Here is a 19,862-nt window from a genome sequence, read left to right on the forward strand (position 1 = left end):
TTCCCCTATTTCATCTTTACAAACTTCTACTCTGTGTGGAAAGCGTTATCAGCTGTAAACTGGAAATCTTTTCTTCTAGCCTCCGTGAGTTTTGTCCTTCACAGGAGTCAAATGCAACAGGTTTTTCTTAGCCTAAGGGACAGATTGCCTTCAGTGTTTTGAACACTGAATTCTTGCAATCCATCTCATTAGGTCACTTGAAGAAAACATTTGGGATTAATTCTGTGTTCCTGTTGCTTTTTGGTATGATTACAGGGTGGATTTTGTAGTGGATCCTGGATTCTTTTCCTTTCCTCAAGCTAGACTTGCAGTTCAAGAAAGCGTCCCAGTAGCCTGGTGAAACCCACCACCACTCACTCTGCCTCAGAGCCCAGCCGCATGTCATGGCTAAGAGGTCCTGGAGCATCATGGGTAAAGTGGGAGGATACCCATTCCATCTCTCCCCCGCCCCCCGCCCAGTGTTCTTGTAGCAATCACGTGAGGTCATGGGAGTGAAAATACTGGAACATTATCAAGTGCTCTGCACTTAAAAAGTATTTGGTCGTGTTGCTCCAATGATGACGATCTCCTATTGAAATCATAGGCAGTGGGTGCACCCAGGGACAATTCTCCTAGAGATCTTACAGAGAAGACCTCTATATGGCTTTACTCTAGGGTGTCTTAAGCGTACCAAACATTGTACAGCGTGTGTGTGTGGTTGATAAAGCCTCTGGCCTTAAAAGCTCACCCTCCAAATCAAGTGTCTCTGATACATCAGGTAACAAATCAGACATGAAGGGGAGCAGACATTACTGATAAGGAGATTGGCGTTGGGAGACAGCAAAGAAGAAATGTAGTCTAGGGAGAGATTGGAAGAGGGATGCCCACTTTTCCAGTCGAGGGGCAGCTCTGAGCATGATGGGTGACAGAAAGAATTCCTCAAGTAAGGGAAAAGGCAGAGGCTTGTGCTGATGGCTCTGAGCCTATCAGCAGCCTGTTTTGTACTCTCCTAGGGAACTCAGGCTGCCCATGGCTGGGGCTCTCCTGACGGGGAGTTGGGCCCCATCTCCAGACCAGTCCTATAGACACAATGGCAAGATTCCTGCAGGGGAGCAGCCTCTGGGTTTAAATCACCCAGTCAAAGTCATCCACTGCTTCCCCTAGGATTTGTGACTGATGGAATTCTTTATGGGAACGCTTTGACCTTGTTATGGATTCCTGACATCCGGCCCTCTCTGGGTTCCTTATGAATGTGAGCTGCCAACCATTCATTCTCTGCTTTGCTAGAGACGGGGTCACGGGAGTCGGAGTTCTGTCCACTTGCTTACCTTCATTCTCTCCCTTGCCCCCATTTTAAAAAGTAAACTTTAAAGGCAAAATGGACAAAAATACTTGGCTGTATACAGTTTTTCTCACCTGTTTACCTGTTTGTTGAAACAGTTCTGACCAATAGCAGAAAAGTCACTGTGGCTTTTAATTATTTCCAGAAAAAATTTGAATACTGGTTTATTCTCCCTAATGCAAACTGTGATGTTCTCAAGACATAAGTGGCCCATTAGCCACCATTGACCAGGCTTGCTGGCAACACGCTGGCACCCTCCGTAGCGCCACCTCACTTCATACTGCAGTGAGGCGGGATCCAGATGCCTTGGTTTTTTCCATTCCTTTGAAACTGCATGTTGAACTTTGCCCCATAGTATCCTTAAAACTATTTTTCAACTTGATATTGTTTGGTGCTAAGTCTCGGTATTCTCAGCTGTAAAATGGGAGTATTAAGAGTGTCTGACTTACGGGACTATTGTGAGGATTAAAAGAGAAGATTCAGGGAAGGTGCTGAACCTGGTTCCTGGCGCACCTCGCGTGCTCCATCTCTAGTTAGCCATTATGAATCATGCTCAGGGTCCCAGCCATGACCATGGATGCAGTCTAATACTACCCTGTCCCTTGGAGGTGATAGTGGCAGGCTGCCTTAGACCCTCATGGTGATCCATGGGGCACATTTGGAGGAAAGAATTATGCATTTAGTCAACTACCACTGCAGGCAGGTAGCCTCAGGAAAGTTGTAAGCTGAAGCTGGTGCTTATCAGAAGGAACCGGATAAAACCTCTTCAGGAATAATTGCCCAAAGAAAGCTTCAACTTGACCAGGTTAGATTCAAAATGACATAAGGCAGTCAACTTTCTTTGTTGCTAAAGGAATACAGAATAATTATGGAAAAATAAAATCCACAGTTGATCTCAAAACTGTGTTTTAGGCATTAGTTTCCAGTTCACCAACTTATTTTTTTTTTTCCCAGCAGTTTGTATCTGAATAGCCTCTGTAGCCTTGGTCCTCTCAGTGTGGTTCACTGACCAGGAGCATCTGTAGCGCCTGGGAATGCAGAACTCAGGACCCATTCCAGGCCTACCTAATTAGAATCTGCATGTTCCAAAGATCTCCAGGTGATTCGTAAGCACGTTAAAGTTGAGAAGTACTGGTTAACAGAGTTCTCTCGCCTCAATTTCTTGACTCAGTCCTCTTAAAGCCTATGTGATGTATTACCCCATTTTACAGATGAGGAAACTGAAAACCTTCCGTTAAGTGCTTAGCCTAAGGTCACACAAAAATAAAGTATCCAAGCATGCTCCTCTCACTGTACTAAAACTACCTCTTTAAAATCAGTAGGGGAAATGTAGCTGTTTAGATATGTGAAATAGACTGAAAATGGGAGAATGGGCACAGGCAGGAAAAGATGACAAGGGCCTGGGTCTGGTCAGTCCACCAAAAGGGTAGCCAAGCTGTGATGGACTGTGAGTCTAATGTAGCTCTGAAAAGCCATTGCCAAAATCACTCAACATTATGGCCTCAGAAAAGAAGTAAGATGCCACGTAAGTTAGGATAAATAGAACTAACTGCTGGTGACCCAAAAATGTGAGGAGCCGTTCATTTCAAGTTTTCATGAAAGTTCCAAATGGTCAACTTGCAGCTTCTTGGGAAGATATAACCTCTTTGATTGCCCATTGCTGTGTCAGTAATCTACTAGAGCCTTCCTGACACCAAGCTCTGGCTCCCAGAGACCCTGGGATGACACAGGGCCCACCTAGATGATCCAGAACCATCTCCCCATCTCAAGATCCTGAATTTATTCATACCTGCAAAACCCGTTTATCCACATGAGGTACCATATTCACGGGTTCCAGGGATTACTATTTGGACATCGTTGGGGGAGTCATTATTTCACCAACCACATATCTCTTCAGTCAGTCAGGGCTTTAAACTATGTCATATACGGTAACTTGCCCATTAAACTATGTCATATATGGTAACTTGCCCATGAAAATGAATGTGAGTGAATAGGTGTGCATCTCCTTCTTATGCTTTGCAAATAAATTGAGCAGACTCCATTTCAAACACCAGAATCAGACAAAAGGACAAAATCCCAGTGTACACACACATTAGACAAAGATTATCTCCTCGGAGCCATGCCAGGGTGTAGCCCGAATTACAAGTGGATGGCTATTCGCTATCTGCTTGTCAGTGGCACCAGTGCATTAACACAGAACATACTTGATTCTGAGTTGCTTGTGATAATATTGGGATATGCAGTCTTTTATTTTCAAACTGTGCTCAGGGGCCATCCCAGGGTGGAGGAAAAGTTGCTGGGGACTTCCTCCCCTACATTCTGCCCAATCCCTTGTTTCCACCAGAGCAACTGTGTTTTTATCTGTCTTATGTATTATGCTTCTGCCTACACTTTCTATTGGACAGTTGGGCTAAATGGATTTTCTGGGGGAGGGTTGGGGTAGATTTCAAAACTACTGACTCAGACCAAAATGGATTCCTCCCATCCCCGGGCTGGAATAGGCTCAGGGCTCAGAGTGTCTGCCTCTAGGGGCCTAGTATGGTGAGGCACATAGATTGTTCCAGTTTTGGAACCCAGAGTTCAGAGAGGAAAAGGAGGAAGAGAGGAAAGGTCAGCTATAAATGTTGATTCCTTTGCCCCAGGGCCATCCCTTTACAACTTGATGATGGAATCAAGTATAGAAGCATTTCAAATTATCTGGTAGACAGACATTTGATCTCTATAAAACCGGAAAAGGGTCATGTTGATGAAATTCGTACAAGTCTCAACTAAAGACGAGGGTTTAACAACATCCTTGATAGACTCCCCCATCAAGCATCTCATACTATGTCTCTGGCAAGGTCTGGGCCTTGTGAAATATGCTGCCAAGATCAATACCCTGTGGGCTTGCTTGTCAAATCCTTCCCATATATGTTTCCCACTACAAAGTCATTACCTCTTCTGGAACCTTTCCTTTCTGATGCCCACACAGCTTGATTGGGCAGAATGGCCAATTCATCATCCCTGTTTATCTCCTGAGAGAGGAATTTACAGTTAAATTAGGATTCGAGTCAGATAGCACTGATGCAGATGTTTGGTTTTCCGGAGACCGTTAATCTGAATTAGTGAAAACTCTGATTTATGAAGTAGCCGTACAGAAAGGCAGCTGTAATCCTCTGAGGTTCATACAAGAGCTCTGTGACTGTGCTGCCAAGAGTAGGTCATTTCAGACCTGCCTTAAGCAGCAGATTGGATTGGGCAAAGGTCTCCTCACACATTTTCTCTAAGGTCCAAACCATCTCCCTTAAAATCCCCTATGCACTTTCATTTCATGAGGATCATAATCTTTGAGCTGGAAGACACCTTAAAGATCATCCAACCCCTCTGTGGATCAATAATAGGAACCTTTATTGCTGGCTATCTGGTCACCTAAGGGTATCAAGCTCCCTGGCCTACAAAGCAGTGGCTTCTTTGTGTGGCCAGCTGTAGATTTTTAAGTCTTTTCTGATGTTGAAGTGAGATCTTTCCTGGCTAGATCTCTAATTCATTGGTCCTAATTTTACCTTGGAAGACTCTCAGAACTAGCCCACTCCCTTTCCCATAGGACAAACCTTCCGGTTTTTGAAGACTGTCATCACATGAACCGCCCTCCTCCCTGCCCCAGAGTCTCCTCTAGGCAAAGTAGTCCCAGTTCTTTCATATGGCTTCTGGACTGTCTATCTAATGGTGTCACATACATATTGAGCCCTTGACTGCACAAGAGGCCTGGTCAGTATAAGCATAGAGAGACTGTCATGTCTAGAGATTAAGGTGCCTGAACTACCTCTTAAAACACATCTTTTACGTGATTACTCCCATTCTTTTTTTATTTTTTTTTTTTTATTTTTTTTTTTTTATTTTTATTTTTTGCTTTATCACAAATTTAATCAGTTATATGTATACATATGTTCCCATATCCCCTCCCTTTTGCGTCTCCCTCCCACCCTCCCTATCCCACCCCTCCAGGCGGTCACAAAGCACCGAGCTGATCTCCCTGTGCTATGCGGCTGCTTCTCCCATTCTTGAAGTAATAGAATCACAGACAGAAATAGGATTCCGTGGAACTGACCTATACTTCCAACAAGAATCCAATCTCTGTCCCAGCTAAAAGCACTGGCGTTTATGCAACCTTAACCAAGCCAAGAAGACAACTGCAGAATTTATATGGGGAGGGAACTCCACAAACTGTGTGGAATCACATAATTATTTCACAGGTAGAAAACATCTTTCAAAAATGGGAATATTTGAAATTAAATACAGAAAAGTTTGACAGTCAAAACCATCATAAGAATACTTCTGTGCATATTATGTAAATATAATTAAGCAATTAATTTTAATTTTGGTTTATGTATATGGCAATGGAACATTTAAGAACTTAAATTTTACCATAAAAAAAAACACGCAAAAAAACCCCATCTTTTCCCTGTAGTACTCTCAAGCTTCCACACTAGGGCCAGTGCTGTCTGCAGAAGGCATCTTAAAGACCTCCCAAACTTCTCACCCACTGGCCTGCTCTTTGATCCCCTTCTCTAGCCCTGGATTTCCCCACTAGGGTCATTGACTTGCTAAGGCAGCTTCTTTGCCCTCAGTCTGGCCCGTGACCATGAAGACCTACTAAATGGGATTAGGATTAAAATGAGGCTTCACTCCACTCAGTAGAGACTGCTCACCCCGATGAACACAGTGGCAAAATCTGATCTTTGAAAAGGTTGAGCAGTTCACTTTGAAGTTGTTCACAAACGTAGGTCCTTTGAGAAGTTTTATTACATGCGGGGTGAAGTCACAGAGTACACTTTTAATATTTACAGACTATGGAGTAGGTGGTTTAATATATTAAATGTTAATGATTTTTAGTATCACCTATTATCTTTGTTGTAACCACTAGCATTCTTTTTAAAAGCAATTTATTAAAATATGAAAGTAAATGGTGCATGGGAAATAATTCTGATGCAGCTGGGGAATGAAGAATGTGGAAATTGCACATTCGTCCTTCATCTCCTAGGCGGAATCAAGTATTGCATGGGCTAGCATCTCTCATAGCCACTTTAATATACATTTGAAAAATAAACTAGCGACATATGAAAATAAATGTAGCAGAAGTGGGAATTTAACTAGCTGAACAGCTAACGGGTTTCCCTCCCACCAATGCTGGCTCTTCTCTGTTTCCAACTGTGCAACTGCTCTGAGAAAGCAATTCTTTCTCATAAAGATGTTGAAGTCCTTCACCCCCCGTCTGAGTTCTCATGGTGTCCTCTTTGAATTCAAGTCCACCGTCCCGCTCATCCCCAAGTATTTCTGTCCATCAGTGTGAGCATGAAAAGTTGATGTACCTCTCCCTGTTCTTTCTATACTTGTTTCCCCTAAGTGGTCATTGTCAACGTTGCCTGGCTGTGAGATCCTTCCCGAGAACACAGCAATAGGTTTAGCTGTAGGAAGATTTAGGGAAAATAACTTCAGTTCTCATTTCACTGGATCTCAGTCAAGGTTACTCTTAGGTTTCAAATCATCTTTATTTCGTATCTGCATCTATACATATATTTACAGTCAATTTTTCATATGTGGTTTCTGTCCACATCTACAATCTCTTAATCACAATTCTGAAATTCAAAAAGTTTTGAGAACTGTTATTTTCAGACAGACTCATTTGATGACAAAACCTGACCTAAACTGATGCGCACGTATTAATTTCAAGTCTTTATTTTTCTCATTGTGACTGTTAACTGCAGTAATATTAATGAGTTTTATTAAAGGGCGCTTCCCAGATCCCACTAGGGGGTATTATAGATATGGTATAGCTACCATATTACTTTTTTAATTAAAAAATGTGAATATAAAAATTCATCTCCCTTCCAAAGGCTTTGGATAAGGAACACCTGTATACAAACACATACACACACAAACCAGAAGTTAATGTATAGATAGGAAAGAAAAGCAGGAAACAGCCTTTTCGCCTGAAAATCGTAAACATGGGAGTACAAGTTAGATCTTAACTCTCAGTCCACCAGGCAATGGTCTGAGTATTGCTGCTGCTCTGTGCTGTATCTGAAACTTTGCTTGGGGGGGAAATTGAGGCCAAGCAAGCATAGCCTCTGGATTAGTTGCACTTAAAGCTGTTCCCTCAGTCTTTATCTAGTAACCAAAGACAAAAACAATTGATTAGATTTAGAGGGTACTTTGCATAAATATGCAAGGGTACTTTATGCATAAATACTAAAAAGGAATGCAGGGAAAGAGGCACACTGAGCTGTATGTAGATCCCTGGCTCCTCTCTCTCTCTCTCTCTCTCTCTCTCTCTCTCTCTCTCTCACACACACACACACACACACACACACACACACACTTTCCCAGGGGATAGAGTCCCCTATTTCTTCTGCTTCCCCTAATCTCTTGGTGTATTTGGCAGACGAATGTACTTGCAGATAGCATTTACTTAGCAGATAGCATTTTAAAATGAGCTTCGGCTATATGAAAGAAAAGAGCTACCTGGGAAATTAAAGGGGCCATCTTCAGGGACACGAGGCACACATAATGCAAAGGCTCTACGCATTGGATGGTGACGGCTGAGACACCCATGCTGGTTTGAAAGAGATCCTATGCCTTCCCAGGCAGCAGTCGAGCATGGCTCCAGCTCAGCGGGCAAGAGCTGTAATGTTGAAAACTAGGCTCCAGTGAGGGTGCGGGGTTGGGGCAGGCGAGGAATAATGGTCTCAGGCAGAGGGAGGCCTTAGAGTCCCTCTCTGTCCAGTTTGAAGGTGGAGCCACAGGACCAGGTGCCCTCCAGGGCCAGGACTGGGTTTTCCAGGGAGAGCTGGGCAAGGAGCTGGGAGTCTGAGAGGCAGTGAGGTTTGGATGGCCAGCCAGGCAGATAGGAGGACCAGCCCAGCACAGCAGCGAATACGCTCTGGCCCCCAGCCCATCCCTGTCCGTGATTAAACTTCTCTCCAAAGAGGGGCCTGGGCTGATGAGACAGAGATGGACAAGACCCCTCCCCCTCCCTCGAATTTAGAGCCCCATTTTGGAGTGAAAGCAGAGCAAAACTAGTCCAAAGAGATGATGAGCAAAAGGACAGAAAGGCTATGACATACCCCAGAGTGCCAAGAGGCAGCTGAGGTTGATTTGTTACGGGGCACAGAGGGCAAACGATTAGTAAGGAAGAGTATGGATTATCAATAGAGACAGTGGCAAGTGGTGTCAGTTTCCCACTGCTTTGCTTGGTCAGTCATTAGAGATGGTTAGTCCTTTATGATCGTACCTCCTGGTAAGAGTTTTAAGAAGGGTTTACAGAAATTCTGCTGGAGGAGGCCGAGAAGTGCATCCTATCATCCCCTAATTCACATGGTCAGCTCTGCTCACCTTGGGGCCGGGTGCTGGACACCTGGCCGCGAATATCTTTACACAGCACTGCCCTCTGAGGGACCTGAGAGGCCACGGTCCCAGTCTCACTTCTTGCTGAGAGGATAATACTGTGCATATAGCTAAGATCAGAGCCCCTTGACAGACCTGTCGGTCACTCACGGGGCCTCCTGAGCCTCACGTTGCCCACCTGTGAAATGGGATGGCAAGCTCCACTCACCTGCCCCTCACAAATCATCAGCCTTTATGCTGACCTGGGCTCTTTTCCAGCTGGTCTGAGACCGAGTGGTGTCGTTTTCCTTTCAGCCCGCTCTTGGCCATGCCTCAGCCCACACCTGCAGCGCCAGCCAGCGGGGGATCCGGCAGCTCCAGTGACTCTGAGAGCAGCTCAGAGTCAGACTCAGACACTGAAAGCAGCACCACTGACAGTGAAGCCAATGAGGCGCCGCGCGTGGCCACGCCAGAGGTGGGTGACGGGCCGGGGCCCCAGCCACAGCTTACCTGCCCCGAGGCAGCACCTCCAACCTGCACACACACAACAATACAACAATCACAGTATTCCAGCGTGATGAGGGCTTCAGCACAGTATACACGTCAGAAAAGTACTCAGGTGTTCGATAGCATTTTTTTCTTCTAACACATGCACTCGCGTGGTCTGTAACAGACGTTTCTTTGCCGTGTGACTGATTCGCTGTGTGACTCACTCAGCTACTCTGAGCCTTGAGCCTCCCCATCACTATTACACTGGACTAGTAGTCACTGGGCTCGCAACTTCACTTTCCAGAGAATCAGCAAAGCCAGTCCAGACCCACTTCTAGCTCTGGGGATGCCACCCCTTCCTCTAGGTTAAAGTGATGAAAGTCCCTCGGCAAGTAAGACCCAAGAAGCGTGATGGTTGAAAGGTCACAGGTATTTTTTTTAAATTTCAATTAATATTCTTCAAGTGTACTCGATGGTAATTCATGAAAACATTTCACACAGCCCCACAAAATACCAGAATTATCATTTGGAGTTAAAAACCCTGTCCTTCCCCTCTCATCCTCTCTGAGTGCCAGCCTCCCAGTTCCCCTGAGCCTGCACCTCGTACAGCAAGCAGATCCCTCCATGGCTCTGGACATGCTTGTTTGTCAATAATCAGAAAAGAATAACAGAAGAAGATGCCATAGTAACATTACCGCTAATCATAGTAGCTCACACTTCTTGAATGTAGATCACACGCCGGGCACCGTGAGAAGCTCATGACTTGGATTTTCTCCTTTCATCCTCATAACAGCTCTATGGGGTCCTTGCTATTATTATCCCATTTTACAGGTGAGAAAATAAGGTTCTGAGAGGATAAGAAAGAACTTTCCCAAGATCTCACGGGCAGGACTGAAACCAGGGTCCGTGTGCTACCAGAGCTGGGGCCCTTAACCTCGCATTCTGCCGCTGACAGTAGCAGCCACACCGATTGCCTTGACCCTTATCTGCCATTGCTCTGTGCCGGTTGGAATCACGGCTACTCAGAGTCTTTTGAATTCTGTCACCCTCTATTGGCTGGTGCCATAAGCCTCAGCTGATGCCTTTCAAAAAAGAGGAGTTCTAATAAAAATGATGGCTCTTTTAGCTCAACAGGCAGAATTCAGACTTGGGAATCAAGCACCCGAATTGTACGCATCATTTCCATGGCTTAACGGCGGACGCTAATGTCTGCATGCGTGTCCCCATAAATTGGTTATTGCCCATACACCGAGGAAAGTGCAGTGGTTTTTTGGAAGTCAAATCTTTTCATCCTTCAGTGAAAATACAAAAGGCCTCTTTTTGCAGTGAATTACAGCATTGTATAGGAGGCCCTGGCAGTTTGGCAGAGAGAAAGCCTTTCCTTTTGAATTACACTTGAGGCACGCTTACATTTCTTTTCAGGACCAGAGATCACTACCCCGGCCTCCTGGTAAGAGGCTGAGTAATGAGTCTCACCAAAGGACTTTGGGAACCAGATTCGGTCCCAGGCCTCCCTGCCCACTCTCTGGAAAAACTCTCTGTGAATAATTCCTTCCTTGCTGGCCAAAGTAGGGGATAGTTTCAGAAGAGCAGTGGAACTTAGTTTAAATAAGTAGATTGGAGCTGGTTTGTGGAGTATTTGGCTATCTAGGGAACGTGATGAATGTGAATTCCATGTATGTTTCTAAATGTGTGAATGGTCACTTAACAGCCCAAGCTTTTATCACCCAACAGTCAGTGCACTGAGGGTCCTCCTGACTTCTTCCCAAAGGTGAAATTCATTCTTGCTGCTGTTTCTCAATCTGCAGCCTGAGCCGCCCTCCACCAACAAGTGGCAGCTGGACAAATGGCTTAACAAAGTGACATCTCAGAACAAGTCGTTTATTTGCGGCCAAAATGAAACACCCATGGAGACGATTTCTGTACCTCCTCCAATCATACAGCCAATGGAAGTCCAGGTCAAGGTGAAGGCAAACCCCAGCCAGGTCCTGGCTGAACCCAAAGAGAGGCCTGTCCTCAGTCTCATCAGGGAGAAAGCCCGTCCACGGCCCACCCCCAAAATTCCAGAAACAAAGGCTCTGAAGCATAAATTGTCGACAACTCTCGAGACAGCATCTCAAAGGACAATTGGGAAAAAACAGCCCAAAAGGGTCGAGAAGAACCCCAGCATTGAGGAATTTACCTGGCCCAAACCAAATATCACCAGCAGCACTCCCAAAGAAAAGGAAAGCATGGAGCTTCCTGACCCCCCGAGAGGCCGCAACAAAGCCACTGCCCACAAGCCGGTCCCTAGGAAAGAACCGAGGCCCAGCATCCCCTTGGCTGCCGAGAAGAAGAAGTACCGAGGGCCTGGCAAGATCGTGCCGAAGTCCCGGGAATTCATTGAAAGCGATTCGTCTACGTCTGATTCCAACACAGATCAGGAAGAGACCCTGCAGATCAAAGCCCTGCCTCCTTGCATGGCTCCTGGGGGCAACACTGCCAAGTCCAAGGACACCTGCGGGGCCAGCCTGACCCTCAGCACCTTTAGCAGCAGCAGCAGCAGCAACCCGCCCGTCCCCAATGAGGAGGCTGCTTTTTCACCCATCCCTGTCATGCAAACCGAGCTTCTGTTTCCTCTCCGAGATCACGAGAATCTGAAAAATCTCTGGGTGAAGCTTGACCTCGACCTACTGTCTCGAGTGCCTGGCCACAACTCACTGCAGGCGGCGCCGGCCAAGCCAGACCACAAGGACACAGCCTCAAAGCCCAGGCGGCAGGCAGCTGCCACGGCTGTGGATAAAGCCGCCCCCAAGGGCAAGCGTAAGCACAAGGTAAGCCGTCAGGTGTGGCCTGCCACATGATCGGGAGCAGCGGCTGTCTGGGAGCTACTTTGGTCTCGAGTCTCCTTTTCCAGCAGGCTGGTGGCAGTGGATTGCAATCTTTGGGGAAGGCAATGATGCTTTCCGTGGGACATGCAGTATTTGACATGACCAGGGAGGAAGTGTTAGGGGTAATCGAGGTTTGACAACCAATGTCAAGAGTATCCAATATGGCACGTGACGTGTAGCAATGAAGAATATGAAGAGGCTCCTTCCCAAGGCAGCCAGCCCCCCAGGTTGGCTCCTTTAGCTGCTTCCCAGATTCGTGGGTCATTATTCTATAGTCCCCCACCACAGCAGCAGCAGCAGGGCACCAAGGATTCCTAAGGTCAACATGCATCCTCGAGGTCTTGTTAATTTCTCCATCCAAACATCAGGATCCCTGCAACCCAGTTATATTTTAATTATCCTGGCTCCTACTAGACATGCGTTCTGTCCAGCCTGCTTGGCCCCCTGACCTGTGTGGTCGGCCTGACTCGTGAAAATCTCACCTGCAAGACATTAGGGTTGGATTCCAGGGCTACAGATATAATCATAAGGTGAAACCCAGAATGGCCTCTTCCATTTCACGTACATCTGGGGAAGTGAGTTTGTGTCCAGTAAGCGTTGTGTTGCATCTCTGGATCTCACAGTAGTCTTTTAGTGTAACATCATCTCATGGTGATATTTGAGTAATATTATTTTGAATGGCTGCCATGGGGAATCCTGCAAGGGTGAGTTAAGTCATCATTCAGCTTTAGAGAGTTCACAGACGGTTTCATCTCTGAGCTGTGCACCAACTTATTCAATGAGAGGATTCCAAAATAGGGACAAAAGTCTGGTCCAAATAGGAGGACCAAAAAGTCTGATAGGGCAAGGGACATTGCCCTATCACTGTTTCCATGCTCTTAGTGATGACAGCAGTACAACCAGCAGTAAAAGTGGACCTTCAGAACCAGTACCTGAAGGGCCAAAGGTGTGCCTTGCATATGGTTAATTTCCTTGCATATTTTTGGTTGTAGAAGTGACCTTTATATGTTACCGTAAACCCCCAGGGTGCTTGGACAGGATTTATGCCGTGTTAGAATTGCAGTGTTAGTTTCTAAACTACTCATTTGTGGAGGCGTTGTTGCTGGGAGAAGTGTCTGAAAATTATAGATTCTCTTTACTTTTGGTATGATATCCCTGTGCCACCTGATCAGAGGCTCACATCACAGCTTCACCCTCTCAGATGCCAGCTTCTTGGTTGGAGTAGGCGAGGCAAGACTGATCGCTTTTCTGTCTGATCAAAGGTGCACTTTTAACTCCCCTACCTAGTCTAGGACTTAAAATAGAAGCCAGCTGTCTCCCTTGCTCGTTGTTTTTAAATGTCTACATGTGCCATGGATTTCAAACTCTTCTGTATTTTTTCTTCCTGTTAAAGCCAACAGAAGTTGTGGAGAAAATCCCTGAGAAGAAGCAACGCCTGGAGGAGGCGGCCACCATCTGCCTGCTACCACCTTGCATCTCACCAGCTCCCCCCCAGAAACCTCCCAGCACTAAAGAGTGAGTTTGCCCTGGGCTGTGTGATACTTTGCTTGTTCAGGCTCTTAAGAAATCCCAAATGAACCCTTGGCCGGGGGCAGGGGGTCCTGTCCCAGAGGAATGTTAGGTAAGAAACAGGAGTCTCTCAGTCCTGTCCTGACAGCAGTCTCTGACCACCAGTCTAACAAGGGTGGGATAAAGGGTGGTGCTCAGATTTGGGGTGACTCCTTGAGCTTTTTAGCAACGTTTCTTTATTCCAACTTAGATTGATGACCAAAATCGGCAAAAGTAAACTTTTAGCACTGAGTGAAGGGTAAGAGGAAGTAAATGAATTTAAAAGGGGCAGCATCAAGAGACACCTATCCCTTGAGCCAAATCACCTCCTTCTGGGCAACTTCCAGTTCTGATGGTGATAACTAAAAAGATTTCCCTGGAAAGCAACCCCTTGGCCTCAACAGGATGACTCAGCAGCCGCTTCCTCTTTGGTGTCATTTCTCAACGCTAATATGAAGCTTGAGGGCTAGCAGCTCCATGCTGAACTTCTCAGAGGCCAAGGGGAGGCCAGAGAGATGAGCTGTCTGGGAGTGCCCCCCAGCCCCAGGCAGTTCTGTGCTGGGAAAAGCCGGCTAGGGATGGACGCGTTAATGCCGATCGGCTGGCACCTCTTCTCCCATCTCCCTCTTTGCAGAAGGTGCCGGAGTCAGGCAGGAGGCCTCCTTGTCCCGTCCTCACTCACACGACCCCAGCCTTCCCTACCAAACATTGTGATGGAGTCCTTCTGTCTTATACATATCATTTCCCCAACAATCGTGTCAGCTACTGGAACCATTCCATCTGGATAATTATTGCCATAAATTCATTCAAAATTAGAGATTACTTCCATCAAAGACCAGTTTTGGAGCCTATTAGCAGCCCAGAGCAGAGAGGCAATATGGCTAACTGCTGCTCACAATTGATTTCACAGATTACTGTTTAACATCAGTGATAGGGCATCAATCTGCTACAGATAAGATGTCGGAAATAAGTTATCAGCTTACATTTGTTTGGATCCTTGTTGTTTAGAGATGAAAGGTAGGAAAAGACCAATGACTGCTAGATCCGTTCAGTATGATAAGGAGACTTGGCCCTAGGCTGCCCATCTCCCTGTGCACCCAAAGCTTTTTGTGACAGGCATCTGTGTTCCCTGGCATAATTTGATTGGAAATATCCCTTCACATACTTGGAGTTCTCAGAATTAGTAACTCTTCCAGTGGAGCAAACCAGCACTTTTTACCCCAGGGTGGGCCAGGAATGTAGGGAAACAGACTTCTTTCCCAGTGGTCAAACACTGTCATTCCAGGGCCCTCCTACTTTCCAAGGAGGAAGGGCTAAAGTGGTGTCCCTGTAGTGGCGGTACTGTCCCAAGTCCCAGATTCAATCTATTCGGGCCGGGCCACCTGAGGGCATGAGGAAGAGCCAGGGAACCATGGGGCATTGCGACACCATCAGTCCCCAATGCAAGCCTCCTTCAGTGACCCAGTGATCTGTCACTGGTCCCCATTTCATGGAAGAGAGATGATCAAATATTAAATCAATGTCTAATAATTCGAATTCGTTCTCATAAAATGGTGTTTTACCTCATGGTCCTTACGATCTTCCTGCTCTTGTCGTAGTTCGGAGAGCAGTGTTTACCTAGTAGCACTTATCATTCAGGAAGGGCCTGGATCGGGTTCTTTTTTTTTTTAGATGCCCTGGAAGATGTGCATGGACCTAGCCCTCACCTCACCCCATATTTCATGTCATTAGGTCTTTTTTTTTTTTACATCTTTATTGGAGTATAATTGCTTAACAATGGTGTGTTAGTTTCTGCTTTATAACAAAATGAATCAATTATACATATACACATGTTTCCATATCCCCTCCCTCTTGCATCTCCGTCCCACCCTCCCTATCCCACCCCTCCAGGCGGTCACAAAGCACCGAGCTGCTCTCCCTGTGCTATGTGGCTGCTTCCCACTAGCTATCTACCTTACGTTTGGTAGTGTATATATGTCCATGCCTCTCTTTCGCTTTGTCACAGCTTACCCTTCCCCCTCCCCATATCCTCAAGTCCATTCTCTAGTAGGTCTGTGTCTTTATTCCTGTCTTACCCCTATGTTCTTCATGACATTTATTTTTTCTTAAATTCCATATATATGTGTCAGCATACAGTATTTGTCTTTCTCTTTCTGACTTACTTAACTCTGTATGACAGGCTCTAGGTCCATCCACCTCATTACAAATAGCTCAGTTTCGTTTCTTTTTATGGCTGAGTAATATTCCATTGTATATATGTGCCACATCTTCTTTATCCATTCATCCGATGATGGACACTTAGGTTGTTTCTATCTCCGGGCTATTGTAAATAGGGCTGCTATGAACATTTTGGTACATGACTCTTTTTGAATTATGGTTTTCTCAGGGTATATGCCCAGTAGTGGGATTGCTGGGTCATATGGTAGTTCTATTTTTAGTTTTTTAAGGAACCTCCATACTGTTCTCCATAGTGGCTGTACCAATTCACATTCCCACCAGCAGTGCAAGAGTGTTCCCTTTTCTCCACACCCTCTCCAGCATTTATTGTCTCTAGATTTTTTGATGATGGCCATTCTGACTGGTGTGAGATGATATCTCATTGTAGTTTTGATTTGCATTTCTCTAATGATTAAAGATGTTGAGCATCCTTTCATGTGTTTGTTGGCAGTCTGTATATCTTCTGTGGAGAAATGTCTATTTAGGTCTTCTGCCCAGTTTTGGATTGGGTTGTTTGTTTTTTTGCTATTGAGCTGCATGAGCTGCTTATACATTTTGGAGATTAATCCTTTGTCAGTTGATTCATTGGCAAATATTTTCTCCCATTCTGAGGGTTGTCTTTTGGTCTTGTTTATGGTTTCCTTTGCTGTGCAAAAGCTTTGAAGTTTCATTAGGTCCCATGTGTTTATTTTTGTCTTTATTTCCATTTCTCTAGGAGGTGGGTCAAAAAGGATCTTGCTGTGATTTATGTCATAGAGTGTTCTGCCTATGTTTTCCTCTAAGAGTTTGATAGTGTCTGGCCTTACATTTAGGTCTTTAATCCATTTTGAGCTTATTTTTGTGTATGGTGTTAGGGAGTGATCTAATCTCATCCTTTTACATGTCCCTGTCCAGTTTTCCCAGCACCACTTATTGAAGAGACTGTCCTTTCTCCACTGTACATTCCTGCCTCCTTTATCAAAGATAAGGTGACTATATGTGCGTGGGTTTATCTCTGGGCTTTCTATCCTGTTCCATTGATCTTTCTGTTTTTGTGCCAGTACCATACTGTCTTGATTACTGTAGCTTTGTAGTATAGTCTGAAGTCAGCGAGCCTGATTCCTCCAGCTCCATTTTTCGTTCTCAAGATTGCTTTGGCTATTCGGGGTCTTTTGTGCTTCCATACAAATTGTGAAATTTTTTGTTCTAGTTCTGTGAAAGATGCCAGTGGTAGTTTGATAGGGATTGCATTGAATCTGTAGATTGCTTTGGGTAGTAGAGTTATTTTCACAATGTTGATTCTTCCAATCCAGGAACATGGTATATCTATCCATCTATTTGTATCATCTTTAATTTCTTTCATCAGTGTCTTATAATTTTCTGCATACAGGTCTTTTGTCTCCTTAGGTAGGTTTATTCCTAGGTATTTTATGCTTTTTGTTGCAATGGTAAATGGGAGTGTTTTCTTGATTTCACTTTCAGATTTTTCGTCATTAGTGTATAGGAATGCCAGAGATTTCTGTGCATTAATTTTGTATCCTGCTACTTTACCAAATTCATTGATTAGCTCTAGTAGTTTTCTGGTAGCATCTTTAGGATTCTCTATGTATAGTATCATGTCATCTGCAAACAGTGACAGCTTTACTTCTTCTTTTCCAATTTGGATTCCTTTTGTTTCCTTTTCTTCTCTGATTGCTGTGGCTAAAACTTCCAAAACTATGTTGAATAAGAGTGGTGAGAGTGGGCAACCTTGTCTTGTTCCTGATCTTAGTGGAAATGGTTTCAGTTTTTCACCATTGAGGACGATGTTGGCTGTGGGTTTGTCATATATGGCCTTTATTATGTTGAGGAAAGTTCCCTCTATGCCTACTTTCTGCAGGGTTTTTATCATAAATGGGTGTTGAATTTTGTCAAAAGCTTTCTCTGCATCTATTGAGATGATCATATGGTTTTTCTCCTTCAATTTGTTAATATGGTGTATCACGTTGATTGATTTGCATATATTGAAGAATCCTTGCATTCCTGGAATAAACCCCACTGGATCATGGTGTATGATCCTTTTAATGTGCTGTTGGATTCTGTTTGCTAGTATTTTGTTGAGGATTTTTGCATCTATGTTCATCAGTGATATTGGCCTGTAGTTTTCTTTCTTTGTGACATCTTTGTCTGGTTTTGGTATCAAGGTGATGGTGGCCTCATAGAATGAGTTTGGGAGTGTTCCTCCCTCTGCTATATTTTGGAAGAGTTTGAGAAGGATAGGTGTTAGCTCTTCTCTAAATGTTTGATAGAATTTGCCTGTGAAGCCATCTGGTCCTGGGCTTTTGTTTGTTGGAAGATTTTTTATCACAGTTTCAATTTCAGTGCTTGTGATTGGTCTATTCATATTTTCTATTTCTTCCTGAGTCAGTCTTGGCAGGTTGTGGATTTCTACGAATTTGTCCATTTCTTCCAGGTTGTCCATTTTATTGGCATAGAGTTGCTTGTAATAATCTCTCATGATCTTTTGTATTCCTGCAGTGTCAGTTGTTACTTCTCATTTTTCATTTCTAATTCCATTGATTTGAGTCTTCTCCCTTTTTTTCTTGATGAGTCTGGCTAATGGTTTATCAATTTTGTTTATCTTCTCAAAGAACCAGCTTTTAGTTTTATTGATCTTTGCTATCGTTTCCTTCATTTCTTTTTCATTTATTTCTGATCTGATCTTTATGATTTCTTTCCTTCTGCTAACTTTGGGGTGTTTTTGTTCTTCTTTCTCTAATTGCTTTAGGTGCAAGGTTAGGTTGTTTATTCGAGATCTTTCCTGTTTCTTAAGGTGGGATTGTATTGCTATAAACTTCCCCCTTAGAACTGCTCTTGCTGCGTCCCATAGGTTTTGGGTCGTCGTGTCTCCATTGTCATTTGTTTCTAGGTATTTTTTAATTTCCTCTTTGATTTCTTCAGTGATCACTTCGTTATTAAGTAATGTATTGTTTAGCCTCCATGTGTTTGTATTTTTTACAGATCTTTTCCTGTAATTGATATCTAGTCTCACAGCATTGTGGTCGGAAAAGATACTTGATACAATTTCAATTTTCTTAAATTTACCAAGGCTTGATTTGTGACCCAAGATATGATCTATCCTGGAGAATGTTCCATGAGCACTTGAGAAAAATGTGTATTCTGTTGTTTCTGGATGGAATGTCCAATAAATATCAATTAAGTCCATCTTGTTTAATGTATCATTTAAAGTTTGTGTTTCCTTATTTATTTTCATTTTGGATGATCTGTCCATTGGTGAAAGTGGGGTGTTAAAGTCCCCTACTATGAATGTGTTACTGTCAATTTCCCCTTTTATGGCTGTTAATATTTGCCTTATGTATTGAGGTGCTCCTATGTTGGGTGCATAAATATTTACAGTTGTTATATCTTCTTCTTGGATCGATCCCTTGGTCATTATGTAGTGTCCTTCTTTGTATCTTCTTGTAGTCTTTATTTTAAAGTCTATTTTGTCTGATATGAGAATTGCTATTCCAGCTTTCTTTTGGTTTCCATTTGCATGGAATATCTTTTTCCATCCCCTTACTTTCAGTCTGTATGTGTCTCTAGGTCTGAAGTGGGTCTCTTGTAGACAGCATATATATGTGTCTTGTTTTTGTATCCATTCAGCCAATCTGTGTCCTTTGGTGGGAGCATTTAGTCCATTAACATTTAAGGTAATTATCGATATGTATATTCCTATTCCCATTTTCGTAATTGTTTTTGGTTCGTTATTGTAGGTCTTTTCCTTCTGTTGTGTTTCTTGCCTAGAGAAGTTCCTTTAGCATTTGTTGTAAAGCTGGTTTGGTGGTGCTGAACTCTCTCAGCTTTTGCTTGTCTGTAAACGTTTTAATTTCTCCATCAAATCTGAATGAGATCCTGCTGGGTAGAGTAATCTTGGTTGCAGGGTTTTCTCCTTCATCACTTTAAATATGTCCTGCCACTCCCTTCTGGCTTGCAGAGTTTCTGCTGAAAGATCAGCTGTTAACCTGATGGGGATTCCCTTGTGTGTTATTTGTGGTTTTCCCCTTGCTGCTTTTAATGTTTTCTTTGTATTTAAT

The 19,862-nt window shown here is 44.1% G+C and overlaps 1 protein-coding gene across 3 annotated transcripts in view; it reads left to right on the plus strand.

Moving 5' to 3' along the window:
• Positions 1–19,862, plus strand: part of AFF2 (ALF transcription elongation factor 2) — a gene marked incomplete at both ends in the record, with an annotated part of 497,311 nt that overhangs the window by 442,169 nt on the left and 35,280 nt on the right. For all 3 annotated transcript variants that reach the window (XM_079727720.1, XM_079727719.1, XM_079727721.1), the window contains 3 exons: positions 8,999–9,158; positions 10,981–11,985; positions 13,436–13,557. In XM_079727720.1, coding sequence (XP_079583846.1) covers positions 8,999–9,158; positions 10,981–11,985; positions 13,436–13,557 — 1,287 coding nt within the window. The remainder of the gene's footprint in view (positions 1–8,998; positions 9,159–10,980; positions 11,986–13,435; positions 13,558–19,862) is intronic.

Source organism: Hyperoodon ampullatus (genome assembly GCF_949752795.1).
Source record: "Hyperoodon ampullatus genome assembly, chromosome: X".
Taxonomy (NCBI): Eukaryota; Metazoa; Chordata; class Mammalia; order Artiodactyla; family Ziphiidae; genus Hyperoodon; species Hyperoodon ampullatus.